Raw genomic sequence first — 22,838 nt, 5'->3', positions numbered from 1 at the left:
AGTTTGCTAATCATAATAACAATAACAATATTACAATTAAGATAACACTTGATCTTTAAAAAAAAAAAAAGAAAGAAAGAAAGAAAGAAAGGAAAAAAATGAAACTAGATAAAAACAAATAATGAAAGACACTTATTATCATAATAGGTCTGTTTTCTTTTAAAAGAGCTCTATATTTCTATATTTTCTCAGATATCTGTCCTTGTTCCATTACAAAAAAAAAATCTTTCCAGATTCTATTTCAATCTCTTACCTTATTTTTTTCCCTGTAAGAGTCATTAGGTGATAAAAGTCCTTGTCCGGGGAACGCGTCCGAGTCCGGGTCCGTGTCCAAGGACCAGCTTATAATCCACTGTATTAGCGCTGTTAGCGTTAACGCTGGAGCCTGGCTTTCTTTTCAGTCACACAAGGGGAAAAATATATTCAGGCTCCTGGTTGAGGTTGTAGAAAACAGAGTCGAAGAGAGGCCTCAATCCGAGACCCTTTATGTTTTTTTTTTTTTTTTTCCTGTTTTGACGTTCGCTGAAGTTGGTGTCGGGTTTTTTTTTCGTTTTTATTCCTCTGGGAATAAAAAATCGAAAATCCGCTGTGGTGACAATCACGTCTAGCACAATGAAATACGAACATCACCTCTGGATACAAAAGGAACTAAAATTAAAATCAAAAAATTAAAAAAGCTGACATATAGGCATTTTTATAATTATAATTTTTAATTATAATAATACATGTAATAGCCATAAAATTGTATTCACGTCTTTAATATAGAGGGACAAATCATCAGAAAATTACTTTTCCCTCTCTCTCTCTCTCTCTCTCTCTCTCTCTCTCTATAGCAGCATTTAGATAAAAATTCACATTTTGCTTTTAGTTACGTTACCTATTACTGTGTTATCGTCATGGTTAGCATAGTTTGTTGGTGTCTGTGATTTTATTTCCCCCTCCTCAATCCGTACAATTCGGTTTTGTAATTCAACATCGTAACGCTAAAATGTTCATAATGCAACAAGAATCTGGGATAAATTTCACTGTAAGGATGAACAAAACATGACACGTCACCAATAACCCTGTTAGTAAAATGCAACAAGAAAAGGGAAAAGGGGTTTCCAGGACTAAAAATGAGTCAAAACACAAACTCCAGGATCGCCAGAATAATCCCGACGTCCGGCCGCTCGGGCCGTCGGTGTGCGAGTACACTAAAGGTCGGCAAAGTGCAGCCGCTCGATCCATCCAAAGACGTGGCTTTTCGGTCAGAAAACAAAAGCAAAAATTAAAGATTCTTCATAATTTATTTCTCTGAATGAAAATATATTTATATATTTGTGTCGTTTCACAGTTTCATTTTTCTTTTTTTCTTTTTTTTAGATTTTTAGATAATTGTCTTTTGCCCTTTAGGTTCCTTCGGGAAAAAAAAAAGAAAAGGAAAAGAAACAAAAGAATAGAATGCTCTCTCTTTCTCTTCCTTCCACCTCCAGGTGTTAAAAGGATAGAGAAAGCGAGAATATGGCGGAGTCCATCAGAACAAAACTCAGGCCCTCGACACAGTGCTGGTCTGTCTAATCCATCAACCCTGAATGCTACTGCAAACCTCTACGTCTAAACCAAATGATAATCGTAACCCTTTCTTGTCTTTTCTCAGCGCTCCTACACCGACGATATAATACCTTCAGCTGGTATATACATATTTAGAACACGTCTGTATGTTCGATATACATACATAAAAACTTTGCTCTTGAATTTATGAACATCTCATTTACTGCATACTGTGTGTGGAGTTTTTTTTTCCTCCAGCCTCGTAGCTGGGACGATGCACGCCGACATGTTCTTCTTCAACTTTTTCAGCGAGATTAGCCTCTGTGGTGATGCTTTGTAATGCTGATGCACAAAGATTTAGCTTTGGCACGTATCTTTGCAAGTTTGGCACATAATTACTGACCGTGTATTAAACTGATACCATATTGAGTGATGTGTGAGTGCATTTGCTCTGCTGATGGTATCATCTAGACATTGATCAAAGTGAGTGTTGGTTCGGTAAGTGTTAATCTAAATGCTGCGGCATCTGTCTTTCTTTCTCCTTCTCCTCCCTCCTGTCTCTGGCATTGCAGTGTAGTGTTTCACAGCAACGTCTTTTTCTTGTGTAGGTAATATGTCATACAATGCTGGGTCTACCTCGCTCGTTACTCCTGAGAACAACAAACCCACGGGGGCTGAACAGCCAGTACACTTCATCTGTTTCTGTCTCCCTCATGCCACCTTTCTATTTTTCCCTCCCTTGTTTTATCTCTCTATCCCCTTTCTCTGTCACACACACTCTCTCACTCTCTCTCTCTCACACTCTCTCTTCCTCAGATCTGAGTCTCTTGGACATTCTCCTTGGAGCCACTCTTAAAGAGTAAAGGCTCGATTTGAGGGTTCTGCCCTTTACCCATTAAGCCTTTGAGTGATCCATGGATGCTGAGGGTAGGCAGGGGCATCGAGGACGGAATTGAGCTCACAGAGACGGGCACCTGGGAGCAGGAGATCGGTGTGGGCTGGGAACAAGGGTTGTTGTTGTTGTTGAGGCCGATCCCGGAGCTTCCAGAGAGCCCCAAACTCATCATGTTGTTGTTGAAGTGGTGAGGCTTGTAGTAGTGGTTAAGGTGGTCCGTCCGAGCCAGGTTGGGTAGGTTGACGATCTCCGGGTGATGCAGCCTTAGGCTTTGGCTTCCTCCGCTGGACCCGGCCTGGGGCATAGTGGAACCACCGGAAATCCCGCTTCCGCGGACACTGGCGCTGGCTCCGAGCTCGTCCTCTACATTGATAATCTCGATGGCTCTCGCTGGTCCGTGGTGCTTGTGCAACTGGTGCTGCTTCCTCAGCTTGTAGAAGACCACCAGCATGACAGCTGCCATGAAGGTAATAGCCACAAAGCAGCCGATGATGATCTTGGTAGTCTTCATTACATCATCCAGCCCAGTGGGGTAGCTAGGCTCAGAGACCGAGACAGTAAATGTGGGTTTGGTTGCTCGTGGAGAAGACGAGGATCCAAAAACCGATAGAGAGGAAGCTGTTGTTGGGATGCCATCATGCCAGAGTCGTCCAGAAGGCGTAGGACCAGGGATGTGGATAATAGTCTCGTTGATCGAGCGTAGGGCCGAATCCTCTTCTCCTGTGGATTCCACAGTTTCAACAGTGACGGTAGTAAAGTAGGTGTAATTGACACTGGTGTCTGCTGCGGTAACATTCAGGACGGCAGTTGCTGTGGTGTTGCCAGCCGAGTTGGTCACCATGCAGGTGTACTGACCAGTGTCACGCAAGGTGACATTTGTGAAATTCAGAGTTCCATCATGTAGCACAGAAATCCGGACACGGTATGATCCATGGGTCATCAGGGTTCCATTGGGTGTAATCCAGTTTACAGACGTCATGGAGGTTCCAGTACGGCACTTGAGTTCAGCAGCCATGCCTTCGGTCACGTTGAGGTCGGTAGGGGGCTCGACAATAACAGGGGCATAGCACGTGAAGTGGCTTTGGTCCAGCTCTCCAATGTATTTGCCCTTCAGGTAGGGTGGTGCATGGCACCGGGCACAGCAAGTTGTGTTGCTTGGTACGGTTTCTTTCAGCCACCAGCTAAGCCATAACACGTCACAATTACACACCCAGGGATTGTGGTTGAGGTGCACTCTCTCCAGCTTCTGCAATGGCGTGAAGAGGTCATGGGGCAGCGAATGCAGGGAATTGTGGGATAGATTCAACTCTTCCAGACTCTTGAGGTCATCGAAGGCATTGCGTTCTATGACAGACATCTGGGAGTGCATAAGCCACAGTTTGCGCAAAGACTCCAGGCCTTGGAATGATCCAGGCCGTATGATTTCCAGCCTGTTCCCAGAGAGCTCCAGCTCCTCCAGCCGGATCAGAGGCGTCAGGTTGGGGATGTCCTTCAGACCGCACATGCCCAGGTTAAGGTAGCGTAGATTGACAAGACCAACAAAGGCAGCGTCTGAAATGTAGTCCAGCTTTTTGAGCTCACCCAGATCGAGACGGCGAAGAGAGGGCACACGGTGGAAGGCATAGCCTGGCAGTGTCTCGATGGGGTTGTTTCGAAGCCAGAGCTCCCGAAGCTTGCTGAGATACTCAAATGCCTGTGATGGCACCAGCGTGAGACGGTTGTCAAACAGTTCCAAAGTGTTGAGGTTTGGGAGGCCATTGAACGCACCAACTTCGATCTGTCGAATCTGGTTCTTGGAAAGCTGGAGGATCTCCAAGTGCCGCAAGTGCTTGAAGGTATCTGATCTTATCACCTAGGTGAGAGAAGGTCAGATTAAGTCCTTTGCTTTCATGGACTGGACAGTTGTATTTACTCTGTGGTGTGAGTGCTACATCATAAATAGACATCATTATATTAACTTTGAGAAATTTGATATTATTATCAGAGAAATGCAAGTTAAAAACCAGCCTCATTGTTGTAGCTGATTTGTCTGTTCACTTCTCATGAAATATTTAGACATTATATAATGTACAATAGATATAGATCTACTGTTTAAAAAAACGTTTCATTTTTTTGTTCTGAAGTGTACCATACAGTGTACCATGATCTGAAAAGCAAGAGCTCATAAAACATTTCCATGGTACAGCAGCTCGAAGTTAGCTCATCTGTCTGATAGTACCACCTGATAAAAAACTCACAAACACCTCGCGGCAGCCTGCTGGTGGCAGATGCAAAAGAAATTTATCACGGTTGGAGAAATATCTTTACTAAACCGCCAGGCAGAACCAAGGCATATCTTGTTAGATGTGGCTGAAATCCCTCTCGACACGTGATGAAGGGTGACTGCGTTTCAAGCACCGGTGCAATTTCACACATTCGGGACTTGGAGAGAACTGGCACATTAGCGGCAGCCTAAGCTACTTCCCTTTGGAAGAGAGGAACAGGCTCCTCTTGGCTCATCGCCATCGCCCTCTCTATATGAAGAACAAGAAAGGAGGGGAGTGAAAGCAAGAGTGTGAAACCCTGTGGGCTGGGGGGTGTTCAAGAGAACTGAGAAAACCTGTCAAATCTTTAATCTCTGGGTAACGCAGCGACGAGAAGAAAAAGAAGCCAAAAGAGAAAATATCTAGGATGCCCTCAGGTGCTGAAACATTTTTAGATTTTTAATCATTTCAAGTGGAGCTCTGGGATACAACAAATCAAATTTTTTCTATGCTAACAGGTAGGCATGATGAATGGTGTTATTATTGTTATTATTGTATTTTTTAAAATTGTGAATGTTTTTTCTTACCCCTTGTAGACCAAACCACAAGGGAGACCTCTCAAAATGTTCCAAGTGTTTCAGTCCTAAAGCTCAGACCCTGGTGTTCAAACTGGGTCGTGTTTCAACACCTGATTCAGCACGGAAACCCAAAAGGCTTTGGGATGGGGGGGTGGGGGGTGCGTTTGAGCTGTTTGACTGTAATTATTTTTATTTGCTTTCTGTCTCAGCAGTCAAGTGAAAGATGCTTACATGGCCTTCTTCTCGCAGTTTAAGCAACGCTCAGGTTACTGGCTCTCGCTGCTGCAGTAATTAAAACTGCGAAAACGTTGACAGACAAGCAGCAAACACGCAATCGAGTGAACAAACACTGCAGCTCTGTAAGTTAGGCGATCAGATCGATATTTATCAACACAGTGTTTACCTGTATGGAGTTCTCCTGTAAGTTGAGGTATCGCGTGTTGTTGGATATATTTTCCGGAACCTCGTCCAGGTTTCTTCTTGTACAGATCACTCGGCTCGCCTGATTGGAGCAGCTGCAAGGCGTCGGGCAGGTCGACGTGGCTCCTGCGATGTCTTGGCCCAGGAGGAGGAGCCAAAACAGCAGCTGGGCCAATAGGAAAAAGAAGGGGGCGGGGTTAGGAAGGCCGGTCACCGTGGTGATCCGCATGGCATCTGGGTCATGACCTTCCTGTATTCCAAGTGTGAAGTGTGTGTATTAAACTTATTCCAGAAAGTAAGTATCCGATTTGGGATTTCTCCACTGAGTGTTGAGTTCAGTTTAGTCAAACATTGTCTTTCTTTCCTCCTTTCTGTTCTTTTAAATTTTGCCTCCTCAGGTGAATTAATTATTTTACCGTCTCCTGCCTGTCCTTTCTTTGTTTTTTGTTTCACACACAGATGACTCGTGTACACATATTGTATCTCCTTTGTCTTTAAAGGTCCTCAGCGGATTCGAGAAGCCTCTCCGAGAGGAATTACTGTAAAACAGGAGGAAAAGAAAAAGAGAGATGTCAGGACTTTGCGAGAAGGTCAAAACACAGCGATAAATCCTGTTTTAAATGCTCTCCTAATGACTATCAAGTGTGCAAAGTGTATTAAGAATAATTACACAGCAACCATGCATGAATCTCCAGAGCAATAAAAACACACTCTCTCTCTCTCTCTCTCTCTTTGTTGATGTACTGCAGTCTCTCTTTTTTGAAAGCAATCCCCCGAGAAACTATGCCTCAGGATGGATCGTTTTATACTCCATTATGATTTCCACACCCTTATTATCTTTACGAGTGGCCTTTAAATAAAAAAAAAATGCTTTTCAGTCACAGGTCTTTACAGATAAATTCAGTTTTTTGCTAGTTCAGGATGTGAGAGTCAGAAGTAGATTTCTGAGGAAGAATCACCGGCGCTGTAATGTGTGCTACACCTGATATTATTTATTTTCCTAAAATAACGCACCCCAAAGCGTCTTATTTATCATGGAGCACAGCAACCTGCCTATGATTTTTAAATGTTTCATTTATTACTGAACGACACGTCCTACTGTTCAACCATTCTGTAATAAGTTACTTCCTCTTCTCAGTTACTTTTACAAGCTGTTTTTTTTTAAATGTCCGTAAGCAACTTCCTTTGGAAGTTGGCACAGGATTCTTCTTCCACTTGTACCTGGTGGAAGATTACTAACTCCTACCAGTGAAAAATGGCTTTGGCTTCATGTGTGTTGTGACATCACACTAATGCATGTTGTGATGCATGTTGTGATGTCACACTAATGCGTACTGTAATGCATGTTTTGATGTCTCTAATGCATGTTGTGATGCGTGTTGTGATGTCACACTAATGCATGTTGTGATGCGTGTTGTGATGTCACACTAATGCGCGTTGTGATGCGTGTTGTGATGTCACACTAATGCATGTTGTGATGCGTGTTGTGATGTCACACTAATGCGTACTGTAATGCATGTTTTGATGTCTCTAATGCATGTTGTGATGCGTGTTGTGATGTCACACTAATGCATGTTGTGATGCGTGTTGTGATGTCACACTAATGCATGTTGTGATGCGTGTTGTGATGTCACACTAATGCGTACTGTAATGCATGTTGTGATGTCACACTAATGCGTGTTGTGATGCGTGTTGTGATGTCACACTAATGCGTGTTGTGATGTGTGTTGTGATGTCACACTAATGCATGTTGTGTTGCGTGTTGTGATGTCACACTAATGCATGTTGTGTTGCGTGTTGTGATGATGCTACATGAATGCGTGTTGTGATGATGTCACCAGATGTCTCGGCACCCTTGGAAATTCAAATTTTTTGGAAATTTTCTTTAAAAATATTAGCACCCCACATCAATAAAGAATCACAGTCCATCATGCATAATTCTGCTTCCTGTTTCCTGTCAGCAGCCCGACTATTTCTCTAACTAAGTTTTCTCGAATTTAGCGTTCATTTTTGCAATCACAAAATCACTTAATCCTGGAGCAGATATATAACAATTGTCATGTTACAGCTTGACCTCTGTCTGTTACAAAGCACTAAGACTGGAGACTCCTTCCATACATGTTTAAGAAACATCTCCTTACAGAAGAATAACAAAGGATTCGACTTACAGCTGGAGTTCCAGGAACACTCAGAGCTGCTGTTACAGAAAACACCACCTGACCAATCAGATGTAAGAATTCATACATGAGCTATAGCGCAATACGGCTGCTAATCCCAGCGCTAACGGCGTGCCGAGGGTGCGAGATGGCACATTCGCTTTACTTTGATTGATGTCTCGTTCAGAGGTGACCCCCGAGCCGGAGAGAAGCGACCCCCACTGCGGGGTTATTTTGACCTCGCTGACCTTATATAAGAGCATCTGGTGAAACACAGGCTGTTATTAATGGCGACTGTCCACATAATGGACATGACACGCAAAACCATTTGACACGGGGAGGCGTCAGAGCCTGGCGGAAAAAATGAGGGATAGGGAGCGAGGGATTACGAAACTGATAGATGACTGCACAGCTGCAGGGAGAGGAAGAAATGATCAACGTTAATGGATGAGCGCTGAAAAAGTGAGAGGACAGAAGGTGAGAGAGAGAGAGAGAGAGAGAGAGAGAGAGACAGTACAGGAGGAGAGTACACAAGATTGAGGGAAGAAGAGGGAAAAAAGACATATGGAAAGTGAAAGGACATGAGAGATAGAAGGAGAGACAGAGGCATTAATATTAATAATCTCTCCCAGTGAAAGAGAGGAGAAGGGCTCGAGAGAAGGAGATGAATATGAAACAGAGAGATGGAGGGAGGGCAAGCACAACACTAAGGCGCATATAAAGCAGAGCGAGAGAGAGTCAGAGAGAGGGAGAAAGGGAACGATGCGGAAGAAAGACAATACAGGGAGATGAATATAAAGCAGGTGGAGATGGACGGAGAGAAGGAGAGGAGGAGAAGAGAAGAAAAGAGAGGTAGTAGAGGGTTTGAAAGCTGCATTAGAGACAAATAACCCTGGTTAGATTGATCAATAATGCGCACATGGTGTGTAATGGCTTTACCACACACACACACACACACACACACACACAGTCCAGACTGCAGACGTCCCATGCTACTGTGCGTTAGCTCAGATTTGCAATAATTCTGCCGTAGCCCTCTGTAGCTTCCTGAACCCCACGTGGCAGCGCGTCTGCTTCGGCTCACAAAAAAGGAAAAAAAAGTGCAGATAATCGCCATAAAAGCGTTTATTAAAACATCATGCTCCGAATTAGCGGCACCTTCATTTTATTTACCCGCACCGTGTCATCTTCACGCATGACTGACACGAGACACAATTAGCTGTGAGTGTGAAGCGCCACGTTAAGTGACTGTGATGGGAGATGACATCTGCTGCCGTTGCCGCTGAGTCAGACAAATCTGAATCTGAATCTGAATCTGAATCAAATGGAGGCTTGAGCTTTCTACAAATACAGCGGTCATGTTACTGTGAAATGTACACCTTCTATTGAAATGCCTCGTTAGTTCCAGGTGTCCGGGTCTCAAGACATGTCTAATTAGCGTCCTTACCAAGATTAAAGGGGCCATTTGTTATTTTTTACACAACAAGCTTTCCCCTCCGTGACAACTGGCCCCACCCACTGTAAGGTCACGTCATGCTACAGTGCCCTCTGTTCTTTACTCTGAATTCGTTACATCGTTATGGAGCGATGCTCCGGATGATCGCAGGACACGTGTCGCAGCCATCTTGAATAGAAACACAGTTTGCGTAGTGATATGAAGCGGCTGAGTTATCCTTCTTTTATAGTAACGTCATAGGAAAGATGACCAAATGACCAACCAAATTAGGGAGAACGCTATACAAAAAAATAACATGTTTAAGGATGGGGTGGGACCATTACCATATATGGTGTCAGAGGATTTCTGATTGCATATATTACAGATGGGAGTGGCTACAAATTTTTAACATGGTGTATTTACTCATCTCCTTTCCCTCCATTGTAGGGTCCTTACACTCATCTAATCCCTAACCTCCTTCCTTCCTGCTCTTGTTTTCTTCCTCTCTCCCCCTCCTTCTCTCTCTCTGTCTCTCTCTCTCTTCCTCTCTCTCTCTCTCTCTCTCTCTCTCTCTCTCTGTATTCCTCAGGGTCTGGTTAGTGTGTAAATACTGCATTGCCCTCTGCGTGTGATGAAGGATTAACCTGCTGCTCTGACACACATTAACCCTTTGGCCTGGACTCTGCATCATCTCTCTCTCTTTCTCTCTCTCTCTTTCTCTCTCTCTCTCTCTCTCTCCATCACTCTCCCCCCGCCTTCTCCCTATCTCTCTCTCACTCTTTCTCTCTTTCCTGCTCTCCTCTCTGTCAATTCAGACCTCAGCAAAGAGAGTTACCATGGTTACCTTTTCACCAAACTCTCCCTTTCTCTCTCACTCCAGCTGTATCGCTCCCATTCCACCATCCCCTTCTCCTTCCTCCATCTTCCTCTCATTAACACGCATAAACACACATACATGCACACACACACTCACACACACACGTGTGTTTAAGACGTCTCAGAAAGTAGGCTGCATGATGCGTCATGACCACAAGGGCTGGACGAGAGCTCGACACACACAAACACACACCCACACACACTATTCATGTACGAATCCCGCACGTTTCATTCAACCATCTGAGATAACGATCGTTTCATGACACATGATGCTAAACACGGCTAGTTAAATTCCCTGTAAAGCTGGTGCTCTGAAGCACGGTCACGTGAAGGAAATGCACAGCGCCTTGCAGACAGCCACGGATGAAAAAAGGGCCTTTCTATTTTTGCTTCATCTCAGTGTTCAGCCTCTATTTATGCCACTCAACAAGAAATCTTTAAACTAAAATGCCCCACAGGCGAAGACACGAGAACGGAGAATGCTTGATCAGCATTAAGGACGTAGAAAAGCAGATCTTCTGAAGCAGAACAGCTTCAGTGCAGATCTGTCAGGAAAAACCGATTGTCTTTTCAGCTGTCTGTCTCTGATGGATGCTCCGTCTCCAGCTATATGGGTTTTTTTTTACTGGAATTAGGAAAAAAATGGTAATGTTTAATTCTATATTTTACTGTTGACTGTGGTTTAGATTTAGGGCAGTGTGTATCAGTGTGTAATTAGTTCATGAGATGAAAATGTGGAACATCTTAATGAAAAAGTCAGGTATTAGACTTAGAGTCAGGTATAAAGTCAGATATAAAACAACTTAGAGCTGTCCATTAACAGGACAGGCACAGAGGCCACACCTCCTTGAAGAGGATAGACACAGAGGCCACATCTCTTTCAATAGGATAGACACAGAGGCCACACCTCCTTGAAGAGGATAGACACAGAGGCCACACCTCCTTGAAGAGGATAGGCACAGAGGCCACATCTCTTTCAATAGGATAGGCACAGAGGCCACACCTCCTTGAAGAGGATAGACACAGAGGCCACTCCTCCTTAAACAGGAAATTCACAAATACCATGCCTCCTTTAACAGAACAGCCACAGAAGCCACACCTCCTTCAAAAGGAAATACACAGAAGCCACATCCCCTTCAACAAAACAAGCACAGAGGCCACACCTCCTTCAGTAGAAACACATAAAGGCCACACCTTCTTCAACAAAACAAGCACAGAGGCCACACCTCCTTCAGTGGACACACTACCACCATTAAAAGACCAAATATATATTTATTTAGAGCAGTGAACATTAAAACCACTACATAAAAAGTTATCATACATAATACTACATTCAAATTTTTATTACATAAAACCACTAGATTAAGAGATTCACTAATTATTAAACTTTAAACCAGTCTGTAAATATTTATAAGAATTAATAACATTATAATTAAAATATAAAAATGAACCTGATTTGAGTTCATCCTGTAAAAAAGAATATCTATGAAGACTTCTGAGTGTGAAAGTGTAGTTAAGACACGATGCCACGGAAAGAAAGAAAAGTGGTGTTTAATCGCTGAGGAGTGACATCAGCAGATCAGACCGAACAAACACTCAGGTTTCAGACGGATAAAAATACTTTCTCTCATTCTCTTCTTAAATCTAAAAGTCTCTGCTTTCTATAAATACCTGAGCAGTATGATTTTACACTCATATAAATATCTCATTTCAGCAAATCCCACTTGTACAATGCTTCTTTTCACGGCGAAGAGTGTGATGGAGCTCAGATATGACAGCGTAGGTATTACACCAGTATCTTTTTATTACATATCGTCACTCTGAATGTCATTTCAATCTTACATATCGGCCCTTTAAACTCTCCGTGATGTGATTTTTACAGACGTTTTATGCAGAAATCTGAGCGAATATGAGGTGAGAATATTCAAGAGAAGCCCCGTGTGTATACAGCTGTGAAAAAAAAAGAAAATCAATTTAGCAGGTTTTATTTATTAATTACCCCTCAAGTCACCCCTGTTTAGAGAGAGTACACTGTGAACAGGAGGCTGATGAGATCTGAAGGGCTGCGTGCCGTTATGATGTAGGGTACTAATGATATGGGTAGGGGATAGGGGTTAGGGAAACCATAGGAATAGGGTGTAAAGGTAGGTTAAGTTTAGAGGTAGTGTTTAGGGGTGGTTACAGTGAGGGGTTAGGTGTAGGAATGATAGGATATTAAGATTCAGGGAAGGGTATAAGGTAAGGCTAAGGGTAGATTAAGGTTAGTGTAGTGTGTAGGGGTTGATGGTGGGGTATAAGGGTTAGGAGCTTTGTGCAGGGTGGTTAATGTAAAGGGGTTAGGTGTAGGTGACAGGGGTTACAGGATATTAAGATTCAGGGAAGGGTATAAGGGTAGATTAAGGTTAGTTTAGGGGTTAGGGGTAGGATATAGGGGTTAGGAGCTACGTGTAGGGTGGTAAAATGTAGGTGATTGGGGTTACAGGATATTAAGAGTCAGGGAAGGGTATAAGGGTAGATTAAGGTTAGTTTAGGGGTTAGGGGTAGGATATAGGGGTTAGGAGCTACGTGTAGGGTAGTAAAATGTAGGTGATTGGGGTTACAGGATATTAAGATTCAGGGACGGGTATTAGGGGTGATTAAGGTTTGTGTACGGGATAGGGGTAGGGCATAGGGGTTAGGAGCTATGCGTAGGGTGGTTAAAGTTAAGGGTAAGGGGTAGGATATTAAAAATCACGGTAGATTAAGGCTAGTGTAGGGGTTATGGGTTAGGCTTAGGGTTAGGAGCTATGTGTAGGGTGGTTAAAGTTAAGGGTATAGTGTAGATGATAGGATTTACAGAATATTGAGGGTATAAGGGTAGAATAAGGGTAGATTAAGGATAGTTTAGTGGCTAGGGGTAGGGTAGGGGTTAGGAGCTATGTGTAGGGTGGTTAAAGTTAGAGCTAAGGTGTAGGTGATAGAAATGACTTGATATTAAGGTTCAGGGTAGGATATAAGGTAAGGCTAAGGGTAGACTGAGGCTAGTGTAGGGGTTAGGGGTAGGGTACAGGGGTTAGGAGCTATGTGTGGGGTGGTTAAAGTTAGGGCTATGGTGTAGGTGATAGGAATTACAGGATATTAAGTGTATAAGGGAAGACTAAGTGTGGACTGAGGCTAGTGTAGGGGTTAGGGGTAGGATATAGGGGTTAGGAGCTATGTGTAGGGTTAAGTTAAGGCAAGGTGTATGTGATAGGAATTACAGGATATTAAGGATATAAGGTATAAGGATCAACTTAGGGTAGATTAAGGTAAGTGTAGGGGGTAGGGGTAGGGTATAGGGGTTAGGAGCTATGTGTAGGGTGGTTAAAGATATGGCTATGGTGTAGGTGATAGGAATTAAAGGATATGAAGTGTATAAAGGGAAGACTAAGTGTAGATTAAGGCTAGTGTAGGGGTTATAGGGGTTAGGGATTAGAGATTTCTGCACATGATCCTCAGTAACCTGGTGATGAGCGTGGAGCAGCGCTCGCTCTGCAGTGGAACATCTTTCAGAAGTGAGCACTAAATGTAGCATTTACATTCATAAATTATAAATCAACTTTGGTGATTATCATAAATCTTAATCCTAATCTGGCATGTGCTCTCTTAATAAATGAGATTGTGTTGGAGTTGCACGGCTCTGTATTTCTCTACATTATCCTGTCTCTGTCAGAGCAGGTATGAAATATTCACAGGACAGATACACGTAAAAGCATGTGCAGATGCTGAACGCTTGTATTTTCAGACAAGAGCAGAGTCAAATAAAGTGCAGGAGCCACAGGAGAACAAAACAAAGCTGTGTGAAATAACAGGCTGCCTTAAGATAGGGGTCAGGTGTAGGGGTTAAAGGTCAGGGGTCATATTAAATCTTATATATTGTACACAAATAGTGCTTGTTAAAAATGATCCACAACGAGGGAATTTGGACGATTTTGTCCAACATATGAGAGTTTACATGGACATTTAAACACACTATGTGAATAACAAGTCACTGGAGAAGCCTAAAGACCAGGTTTTTAATCCACAGTTTTGCTGCAAAGTTTAAACCGATCGCTCATTACTGAGCTTTAACTTAGCGTCTACATTTGATATCCTTAATTAGCCCGGAAAGATCTAACGAGAGCCTCTTATTTCAGCTCCTTATCTTGTCTAGCTGGGCGTTCCTGCACCTTGGGAGAAATTGCCAACCTTAAGTGTGCATCAGCGCCAGGCTGAGACCTCGCAGGCATTTTAAAGAGCCGAGGCCGAGCCAGGAGCAACGGACTTGCAGACTCGTAGAGCCGAGGCTTTTAATGGCAGTGAATGAGGGCATTGTGCGACGTCATGACACTCAGCCATTTAATTAACGCAGAGAGACGCACAGCGCGCTGAAACACTGCCTCTTTCTTCAGCAGCCTCTTTGTGCCGCGAGAAACAGGAAGTCGCTGTTCTTCCGTGTGTGGGGGCTGAGCTGGGGGGGGGGCACTGCTGAGGAAATTACAGATCGCAGTAGTCTGTCTTCTTACGTCTTAATGTTGGTCACTAAGCATGAAAATGATAAATAAATAATATTTTCTCAGGATTGTAGCACATCTGCTGATAGAAGGAAATCAATCGTGCTAGAAATGCGTCCTTTTAATCACTCTCCTTATACACTCCTCCTTTATTGTGAGTGACAGGCACAGAGGCCACACCTCTGTTATTGATATTGTTAATGATGTTATTCAGGTAGTATTGGCTTGTCACTGTACCATTCACAAGATGTAGGGTACTCAGTTCTGTATTGAGTAGACACACCTGCCCAGACTGTAATACCACCACAACAGTGGCTGATGCATAGCGCTCTCCTTGACGTCTTAAACATCGTTGGCGGCCATCATTTCTGCTCAACGTGAATCGACTTTCATCAGGGCCCACCGGTCCCTTGTCCAGTGTAAATGCTCCCTGGCCCGACGCCTGTGCCTGGTGGTGTGGTCAGGTACCCGTGCAGGTCGTCTAGCACGCAGACCACGCTGATGTAAACGGTTTGGAATGGTCTGACGTGACACTTGGGTTCCTCTCACCTCCCTTAAATGTGCCTGGAGTTGAGTGCCGTTCATCATCCGGTTCCACAGGGCACTGTTCACAATGAAGTGGTCATCAACGTGGGATGTGGCCAAAGGACGTCCACTTCTATGCCTTTCTGTGACTCTTCCAGTCTCTCTGTATCTCTGTCCCAACCTGCTGATGACACTCTGTGACACTCTAAGCTCAGTGGCCACTTCCCTCTGAGAACATCCTGTTTGAAGCCTCACAATGGTGAGGTTCTGTTGATCAACTGTTAGGTGTGGTCTTGGTCTCATGATGTCAAAATGTGAACAGCATGATGAAGAGGACTGTTTAAATACCAATTCTAATGGAACCAGAAAATTTATTGGTGGATTCATGGATCAAACACCAGTTGTGAATTTTGCTGTTAAGCACCTTGTTAGAGAACAGCAAGTTCTGCAAAAAGTACTGAAACACTGAACAGTTGGACATGTGCATTCAAAAGTGTAGAGAAGGTCAAATTAAGTTCACCTGGAAAGGTTATAGTGCATTTTAGGTGCATCCTGAAATTTCAACTGAAAGCCCAATATCCTTAACTTTTTGTGAGTCGTGTGTGTATATATATATATATATATACTGGCCACACCCCCTTCATAGGGACAGACATACTTCATGTGAACTCAAGCACAGAGGCACCACCTCCTTCAAAGGGACTGACAGACACAGAGGCCATGCCTCCTTCATTAAAACTGGCACAGTAGCCACAGCTACTTCTACTAGACTCAAGGAGTAACCTAGGACAAATTAGATACACACACACAAACACACACACACACACAGAGGACACAATGTGCTAAGAAGCACTAATAGCAGGCTAATGTAACTGCATTGTGCTGCACATAGAATTTCTGATTTATGAGTGGACTCCAGCCCCAGAGATCAAGCGCTCCAGGTTCCAGGCTTAGTGTTGGTACAGGTAAATCAATGCTCCAGTTGATATTAACCTGCAGCTAGACACCAGCTAACACACACACTTCTGTGTATGTGTATATGAATTATAGGCATAGTATCTCCTATACCTTAAGACCACTATGTTAACACTACTATATCTATTTTGTTTTGTACATTTTATTTTATTAACTTTCTTTCGTTAAATTGAGCAATTAACTTTAAAATAATAATTAACAGTTAACAATAAAGTTTCTGTTTTTCTGCATGTAAAAGGAACACAAGTGCCAGTGAAGGAGGAGTGGCTTCTATGCTTGATTCATAGGGGAGGCATGGCCTCTGTGCTTGATGCGTAGAGGAGGTGTGGCCTCTGTGCTTGATTCATAGCGGAGGCGTGGCCTATGTGCTTGATGCAAAGGGTAGGCGTGGCCTCTGTGCTTGATTCGTAGGGTAGTTGTGGCCTATGTTCTTGATTTGTAGGGGAGGACCGGCCTCTGTGCTTGATTCATAGTGGAGGCGTGGCCTATGTGATTGATGCAAAGGGTAGGCGTGGCCTCTGTGCTTGATTCATAGGGTAGATGTGGCCTATGTTCTTGATTCGTAGGGGAGGAGTGGCCTCTGTGCTTGAGTTATTAAGATTAGAGTTTATAAAACTGACTGCATAACAGTGTCACAATGACTGACACACACACACACACACACAAACACACACACACACACACAGAGCAGGTACAGAACATTAAGTTCCCTGCTCTCAGAGCGACGTGAAGTCAGGCAGTGGGTGAGGAGATCCTCCACACACTGTTACAGAAAGCGGAGGTGACACGAATAAAACGCTCCTGTTATTAACACCGTCTCACACATAGCAGCACAATGTGCCAACACACACACACACACACACACCTACTGTGGAATTAATTATAGGTGTACAGTAACTTTTCAGTCAACATGTATCTCTAATTTTTAATTCAATGTTAGCTTCCCACACACTCACTGTCTCTCCCTCTCTCTCTCTCTCTCTCTCTCTCTCTCACACACACACACACACACACACTCCCCCACTTTTACCATCCATTGGCATGCAGCAGGACGCTCGGCTCTATTCACTCTAAGCAGCACACTCTGTTGAATCCAGAACCTCACACTTCCTTCTGTACCAACGCGCCGGGCTCCGTAACACCTGCCCCTGTGTGACTGTGTGTGTGTGTGTCTCTGTGTGTGTCTGTGTGTGTGTGTGTGTGTCTAAGAAATGTGAGAAATGAATCTTGCTGTTTGTATTTTCATTTTTCCCAAAACTGCAAATCTTGACTATGACCATTTCTCGTAACTTAACATTTACTCCCGAAATTTCAGGCTGAATTTTTTAAAGTAAACAAAGATCTCTCTTTTTTTTGTAAGTAAAAAAGCGTGATATATAGCGTATAATTCTAACTAGTTTTCAGACACACTGCAATGAAGAATCCATGCTGGATTAACACAGTAGTTTGTTGCTTGTTAAGGGTGCCAAAATTTATGCACCCTTTTATTTTGCGTGTTTCCATACTTCATTCTCGGTTTAGAATTAGCAAAACAAGCTAATTGTACTAGCTACATACACCAACAATCTTTGCTACAATTTCTAGTGTAAACTCTCGCACAAACGATATACGAATAAATCCGTTCATATCCTAGAATGAGGCCCAGCATCCTGAGACGATCTTCTAACAAACCTTCACCCTGGTACTTCAGCAGCATGCTGCAGAATAAACGTAAAAAGCTCTCTACTTGGATTTGATCCTACAACCTCCTGATCGATATCACTCATCCCCCCACAGCCGCCGCATGCTAACACACCCAGCTCCTGGCCAACAATTAATTGTCACATTGGAGTGCTAAGCATGTTGATACGCTCGAGTGCTGGACGGAGCGGGCGGAAGTCATTAATCAGTCGGTTTACACACGCATGTAAATGTTCAGAGTGGTGCAGAGGGACGACGGACTCTCGCATCGTAACACCGGGCACTCGCAGCTATTTTTGAGAGATCTTACCTCAGCACTTCTCTCACTTTTTCCCTTTCTCTCTCTCTCTTTTTCCTGTATTTAGTTGTTGCACTGCAGGCGAGTCGACTCGCTTCCCCTCACTGCTGTGAGTGGTGCTAAGCGTGGGCGTCTGTGCTCCACGTTTTCTGCATTAGTGCACTTTGGCGTGGTTCTGAAGATGTGTGTTTGTGTGTTAATTCACACACTCGGTTGCTGTGTAACTGCGAATGTGCTGATGCTGCACTCCGTCTATCGCTAGACCTGACACACAGTTTGTTAGCGTTTCTGAGAATCAGAAAACCTTTCTGATGATAGTTTCACCCTTAGTGCTTCCTAATGTAAGAACTCAGCCCGAGATTCTCAGGTCCCTGTGTTCTAACAGGTTCAGTGTTCTCATAGCCAAACATCCCCTGGGTCCTATATTACCAGGGTTTGATGTTCCTGAGATTCCAGGCTCCAATGTACTCTATATTTTAGAACCCTATGCTATTTCTAGTTCCCAAAGTCCCCAGTTTCCTATAATATCATGGTTCAATGTTCCCAGGGTTCTATGCCTTCTTATCAAAGTCTTACACTATTACTTCAGAAGGGATCCAATTTCTCCCATGGCTTTATAGGGTACTATATTTCCAGGGTTCTATTTTTCCAGACTCATACTCCTAGGTATTATTCTCTGCATCCTATATCACTCAGGCCCTATATTCAAAGGGTACTTGGCCCTATACCCCTAGGGTCGCATGATACCAGAGAATTATTTAATTATGGTTCCATTTTCCCAGGGTCTATATTACCAGGGTTCTAGGTGAACATGTCCCCAGAGGTATCACAGATCTACTTTCCCATGGTTCTATAAGATCTGGGTTCTTTGTTCCTAGGTCTAATTCCTCCAGAGGTCGATGCCTTCAGGATTCTATGATCCCAGAGTCTTATTCTATTATGGTTCCATGTCCCCTGGGTCTATTTTACCAGGGTTCTAGGTGGACATGTCCCCAGAGGTCTATATTACCATAGCCCTGCTTTTCCATGCTCCTATATCATCTGGGTTCAGAGTCTTATTTTCCAGGTCACATGTTTTCAAGGCTCTATAGTCCCAGATTTATTTATTACCAGGATACTTTGGTACCATGGTTCTATCCTCCCATGTTCCTATATCAATGGAATTCCCTTGGTTCCATTACTTTACATTTAATCACATTTACATTATTCCTAGAGTTCTGTATTCCCAAGGGTATATGTTCCTATTGTCCTATATTACTAGAGCCCTATGTTACTAGAGTCCTATATTCCCCAGGTCACATGTTCCCAAAGCTATATGTTCCAAGGGTTCTATGTATCTAAGGATCTATATTACAATGACTCTATATTCCCAAAGTTATTTATTTCCACAATACCAGGGTTCTATTTTTAAAGGTTCCTCCATTCCCTGGGTCCTATATTATTGGAGTCCTATATTACCATGGTCATATGTTCCCAAGGTACTATTCTCAAAAACTCTATCTTTTCAAAGTTTTACATTCCCCAGGTCGCATGTTCCAAAAGCTATATGTTCCCAGGGTTCTATATTCCTTAAGGATCTATATTACCATGACTCCCAAAGTTATTTGTTTCCAGGATACCAGGGTTCAATTTTTAAAGGTTCCTCCATTCAATGGGTCCTATATTATCTGAGTCCTATGTTCCCAGGGTCCCATCACATTACATTATTCCCAGGGTCCTACAATCCCCAGGTTCTATGTTCCCAGGGTTCTATGTTCCTAAGGCTTTATAGTCCCAGATTTATTTACTAACAGGACATTTTGTTACCACGGTTCTCATTTCAAGTACATTACATTTAGATTGTTCCCAGGATCCTGTATTCCTCAGGTTATGTCTTCCCAGGGTTCTATATAACCAGAGCTCTATGTTCTCATGTTCTAGTCTTCCAGGAATTTGGAACCCTAAATATACCATAACAAGAAGACACAGAAACCAAGAGTGAAGTTAAATTAGCTAATAATTACTATTAGCTAGCTAGTTACATCACATCCCGTTTCATTAGAAAGCTATATTTACTCACAGGAACCGGTTCTGGAAGGAAATGTTATCTCTGACTGTGTTATCGTTCATTTTGTAAACACGTTTCTCAGTCAAGGACACGGTTTTGAAAGTTTGCACGCAACACTGCCGTCAAATTTGTCCAAAATAAGCGAGGTCTAAAGACAGCTTTTCTGTAAGTTGCCTTATGAATGGCAGCGACTTTATCTCAGCAGCACACGCAGTGTGTTAAGACGTACGTTTCTCCTGAACAGAACGCAGGCGTAGCAACAAAACGTCTTCGGCTTTGCTGAGTCTCGAATAAAAGATGATGGGCACATGCCCTGCTGTAACACACACACGGCCTGGGCTTTGACTGGCACGCTGAAAAACGCTCACGCTGACAAACACGATAAGAGCCTGGAGCGTGACACACTCGCAAACACACGCTGATCAGTGTCCCCATGGCAACACACTGACCCACGGTGACTGATGGACATCTCCATGGATACCTGTCACCGTGGAGACCGACGCTGTGCCTTGCTCTGCACGGTACCATCAATATCAGCGTGGGGGAGTGAGGTGTCTGTTTGTGTGTGTGTGTGTGTGTGTGTGTGTGTGTATGTGTGTGTGTGTGGAGATGGAACAGAAGGGCTGCAGAGAGCACTGTTTGCCTGACAGCCTCCTCCTCCTCTCTGTTTTTTTAAGCTACCTACCTTTCATTTCTCTCTCTCTCTCTCTCTCTCTCTCTCTCTGTCTCTCTCTGTATGTAGATTTAATTAAACACAGTTTAAGATAGCGTTAATGGCATAAATTAGGAGTGTGTGTGTGTCTTTCCTTCGCAGACAATTAGTCTTTTGAAGGATGCACTTAAAGCTATAATTTAATCCTTCAAATACGATACAATAATAGAATATTTTATATCATGCATACGCTTGTTTGGATTTGAGAAGTTTGAGGCCATGCCTCCTTCACTGTGACTGACACACAGCGGCCACGCCTCCTTCACTGTGACTGACACACAGAGACCACGCCTCCTTCACTGTGACTGACACATTCAGAGACCACACCCCTTAATTTAGTAACAATAGTGCTAACATCAGGCCCTTTGGAAAAATGACAAATTCTGAAAATTCTGCTCAGAATTTATTTTCACCTGAAACTGAACCTACGTTTCTGCTGTAGAAGAGAAATCATAAAGACACGCTTACTTCTTTACACCTGACCACACAGGTAGAGGAGAAGGAGAAGAAATACACAAGAAAACCAGGAAGAATAACAACTGAAGGAATAGAAGGAAAAATATGATGATGATGAGGAGGAGGAGAAAATGATGATGATGATGATGATGATGATGATGATGAACAGGAGGAGGGGGAGGATATGATGATGATGATGATGATGATGATGAAAAGGAGGGGGGAGGAGAAGGACATGATGATGATGATGATGATGAAAAGGAGGAGGAGAAGGACATGATGATGATGATGATGATGATGATGATATAAAGATAACAATTAAGTTAATGATGATGATGAAGATGATGATGATGGTGATGAAAAGGAGGAGGAGAAGGATATGATGATGATGATGATGATGATGATGAAAAGGAGGGAGGAGGAGCAGGATATGATGATGATGATGATGATGAAAAGGAGGGAGGAGGAGCAGGATATGATGATGATGATGATGATGAAAAGGAGGGAGGAGGAGCAGGATATGATGATGATGATGATGATGAAAAGGAGGGAGGAGGAGCAGGATATGATGATGATGATGATGATATAAAGATAACAATGAAGTTAATGATGATGATGACGATGATGATGAAGAGGAGGGGGAATAGGATATGATGATGATGATGACCTTTTCCCAACAAACATCAAAGTGCACTATGAGTATTCTGTCTCTTCAAAGCCACGTGCATTGTGGGATTTCAGTATCTAAAAAATCACTAAACTAGTGTTTCCAGTGTTCCAGACATTTGTGACACTCTATCATTCTGACCACTTCACTCCTTCATCTCTCCTCTCTCTCTCTCTCTCTCTTTCTCTGTCTCTCTCTCCCCCTCCCCCACTATCTCTCTCTCTCTCTCTCTTTCTCTCTCTTTCTCTCTCTCTTTCTCTCCCTCCCTCCCTCTCTCACTCTGTCTCTCTCTCTCTCCCTCCCCTCCCTTTCTCTTTCTCCCACGCTGTTTGAAATGGAAGAGCGATCTCTAAGAGACCCCGGTTTCCATAGTAACTGCCTCACACTCACCATCTCTCGCGTGTTCTTCGCATTAGCAGGACTTCCTGTCGCGTGTGTGTTCAGACTCGGTGGCTCTGGAAACCGGGCCGTCTGCATCGCTCCACAAAATCTGCAACACAAACACAGGAAGTTCTTCTTCTGTCCAAACGTCATGATTCATCCTTCCAGAGAACCGCCGGCTGAAACGCCTCCGAAATACAGACGCGTGAAGTCTGAGAGAGAACCCGAGGCCTGCGTCACAGACGTCTTAGGTGTGTCTGAGGTGTGTCTGAGTCACGTCCGAGGTGTGTCTGAGGTATGTATGAGTCGCGTCTGAGGTGTGTCTGAGGCGTGTCTTAGGTGTGTCTTAGGTGTGTCTTAGGTGTGTCTTAGGTGTGTCTGAGGCGTGTCTTAGGTGTGTCTTAGGTGTGTCTGAGGTGTGTCTGAGGTGTGTCTTAGGTGTGTCTGAGGCGT

The 22,838-nt window shown here is 43.5% G+C and overlaps 1 protein-coding gene across 2 annotated transcripts in view; it reads right to left on the bottom strand.

Annotated features, from left to right (window-relative positions):
• The window catches only part of lrrc4ba (leucine rich repeat containing 4Ba), a 22,918-nt gene extending 80 nt beyond the window's left edge, over positions 1 to 22,838 (bottom strand). Inside the window, exons 1-3 of one of the 2 annotated variants that reach the window (XM_058405203.1) lie at positions 22,395 to 22,838; positions 5,650 to 5,832; positions 1 to 4,277 (exon numbers count right to left, since the gene is read on the bottom strand). The exon at positions 1 to 4,277 is cut by the window's left edge and continues 80 nt beyond it. In XM_058405203.1, the coding sequence (XP_058261186.1) occupies positions 2,343 to 4,277; positions 5,650 to 5,832; positions 22,395 to 22,538 (2,262 nt within the window). In that variant the 5' untranslated portion in view covers positions 22,539 to 22,838 and the 3' untranslated portion in view covers positions 1 to 2,342. Of the gene's footprint in view, positions 4,278 to 5,649; positions 6,206 to 22,394 lie in introns of both variants that reach the window. The other variant, XM_058405213.1, reaches the window with a different exon arrangement.

Source organism: Hemibagrus wyckioides, linkage group LG02 (assembly GCF_019097595.1).
Source record: "Hemibagrus wyckioides isolate EC202008001 linkage group LG02, SWU_Hwy_1.0, whole genome shotgun sequence".
NCBI classification, from domain to species: Eukaryota; Metazoa; Chordata; class Actinopteri; order Siluriformes; family Bagridae; genus Hemibagrus; species Hemibagrus wyckioides.
This window is presented reverse-complemented; position numbering and strand designations above follow the sequence as displayed.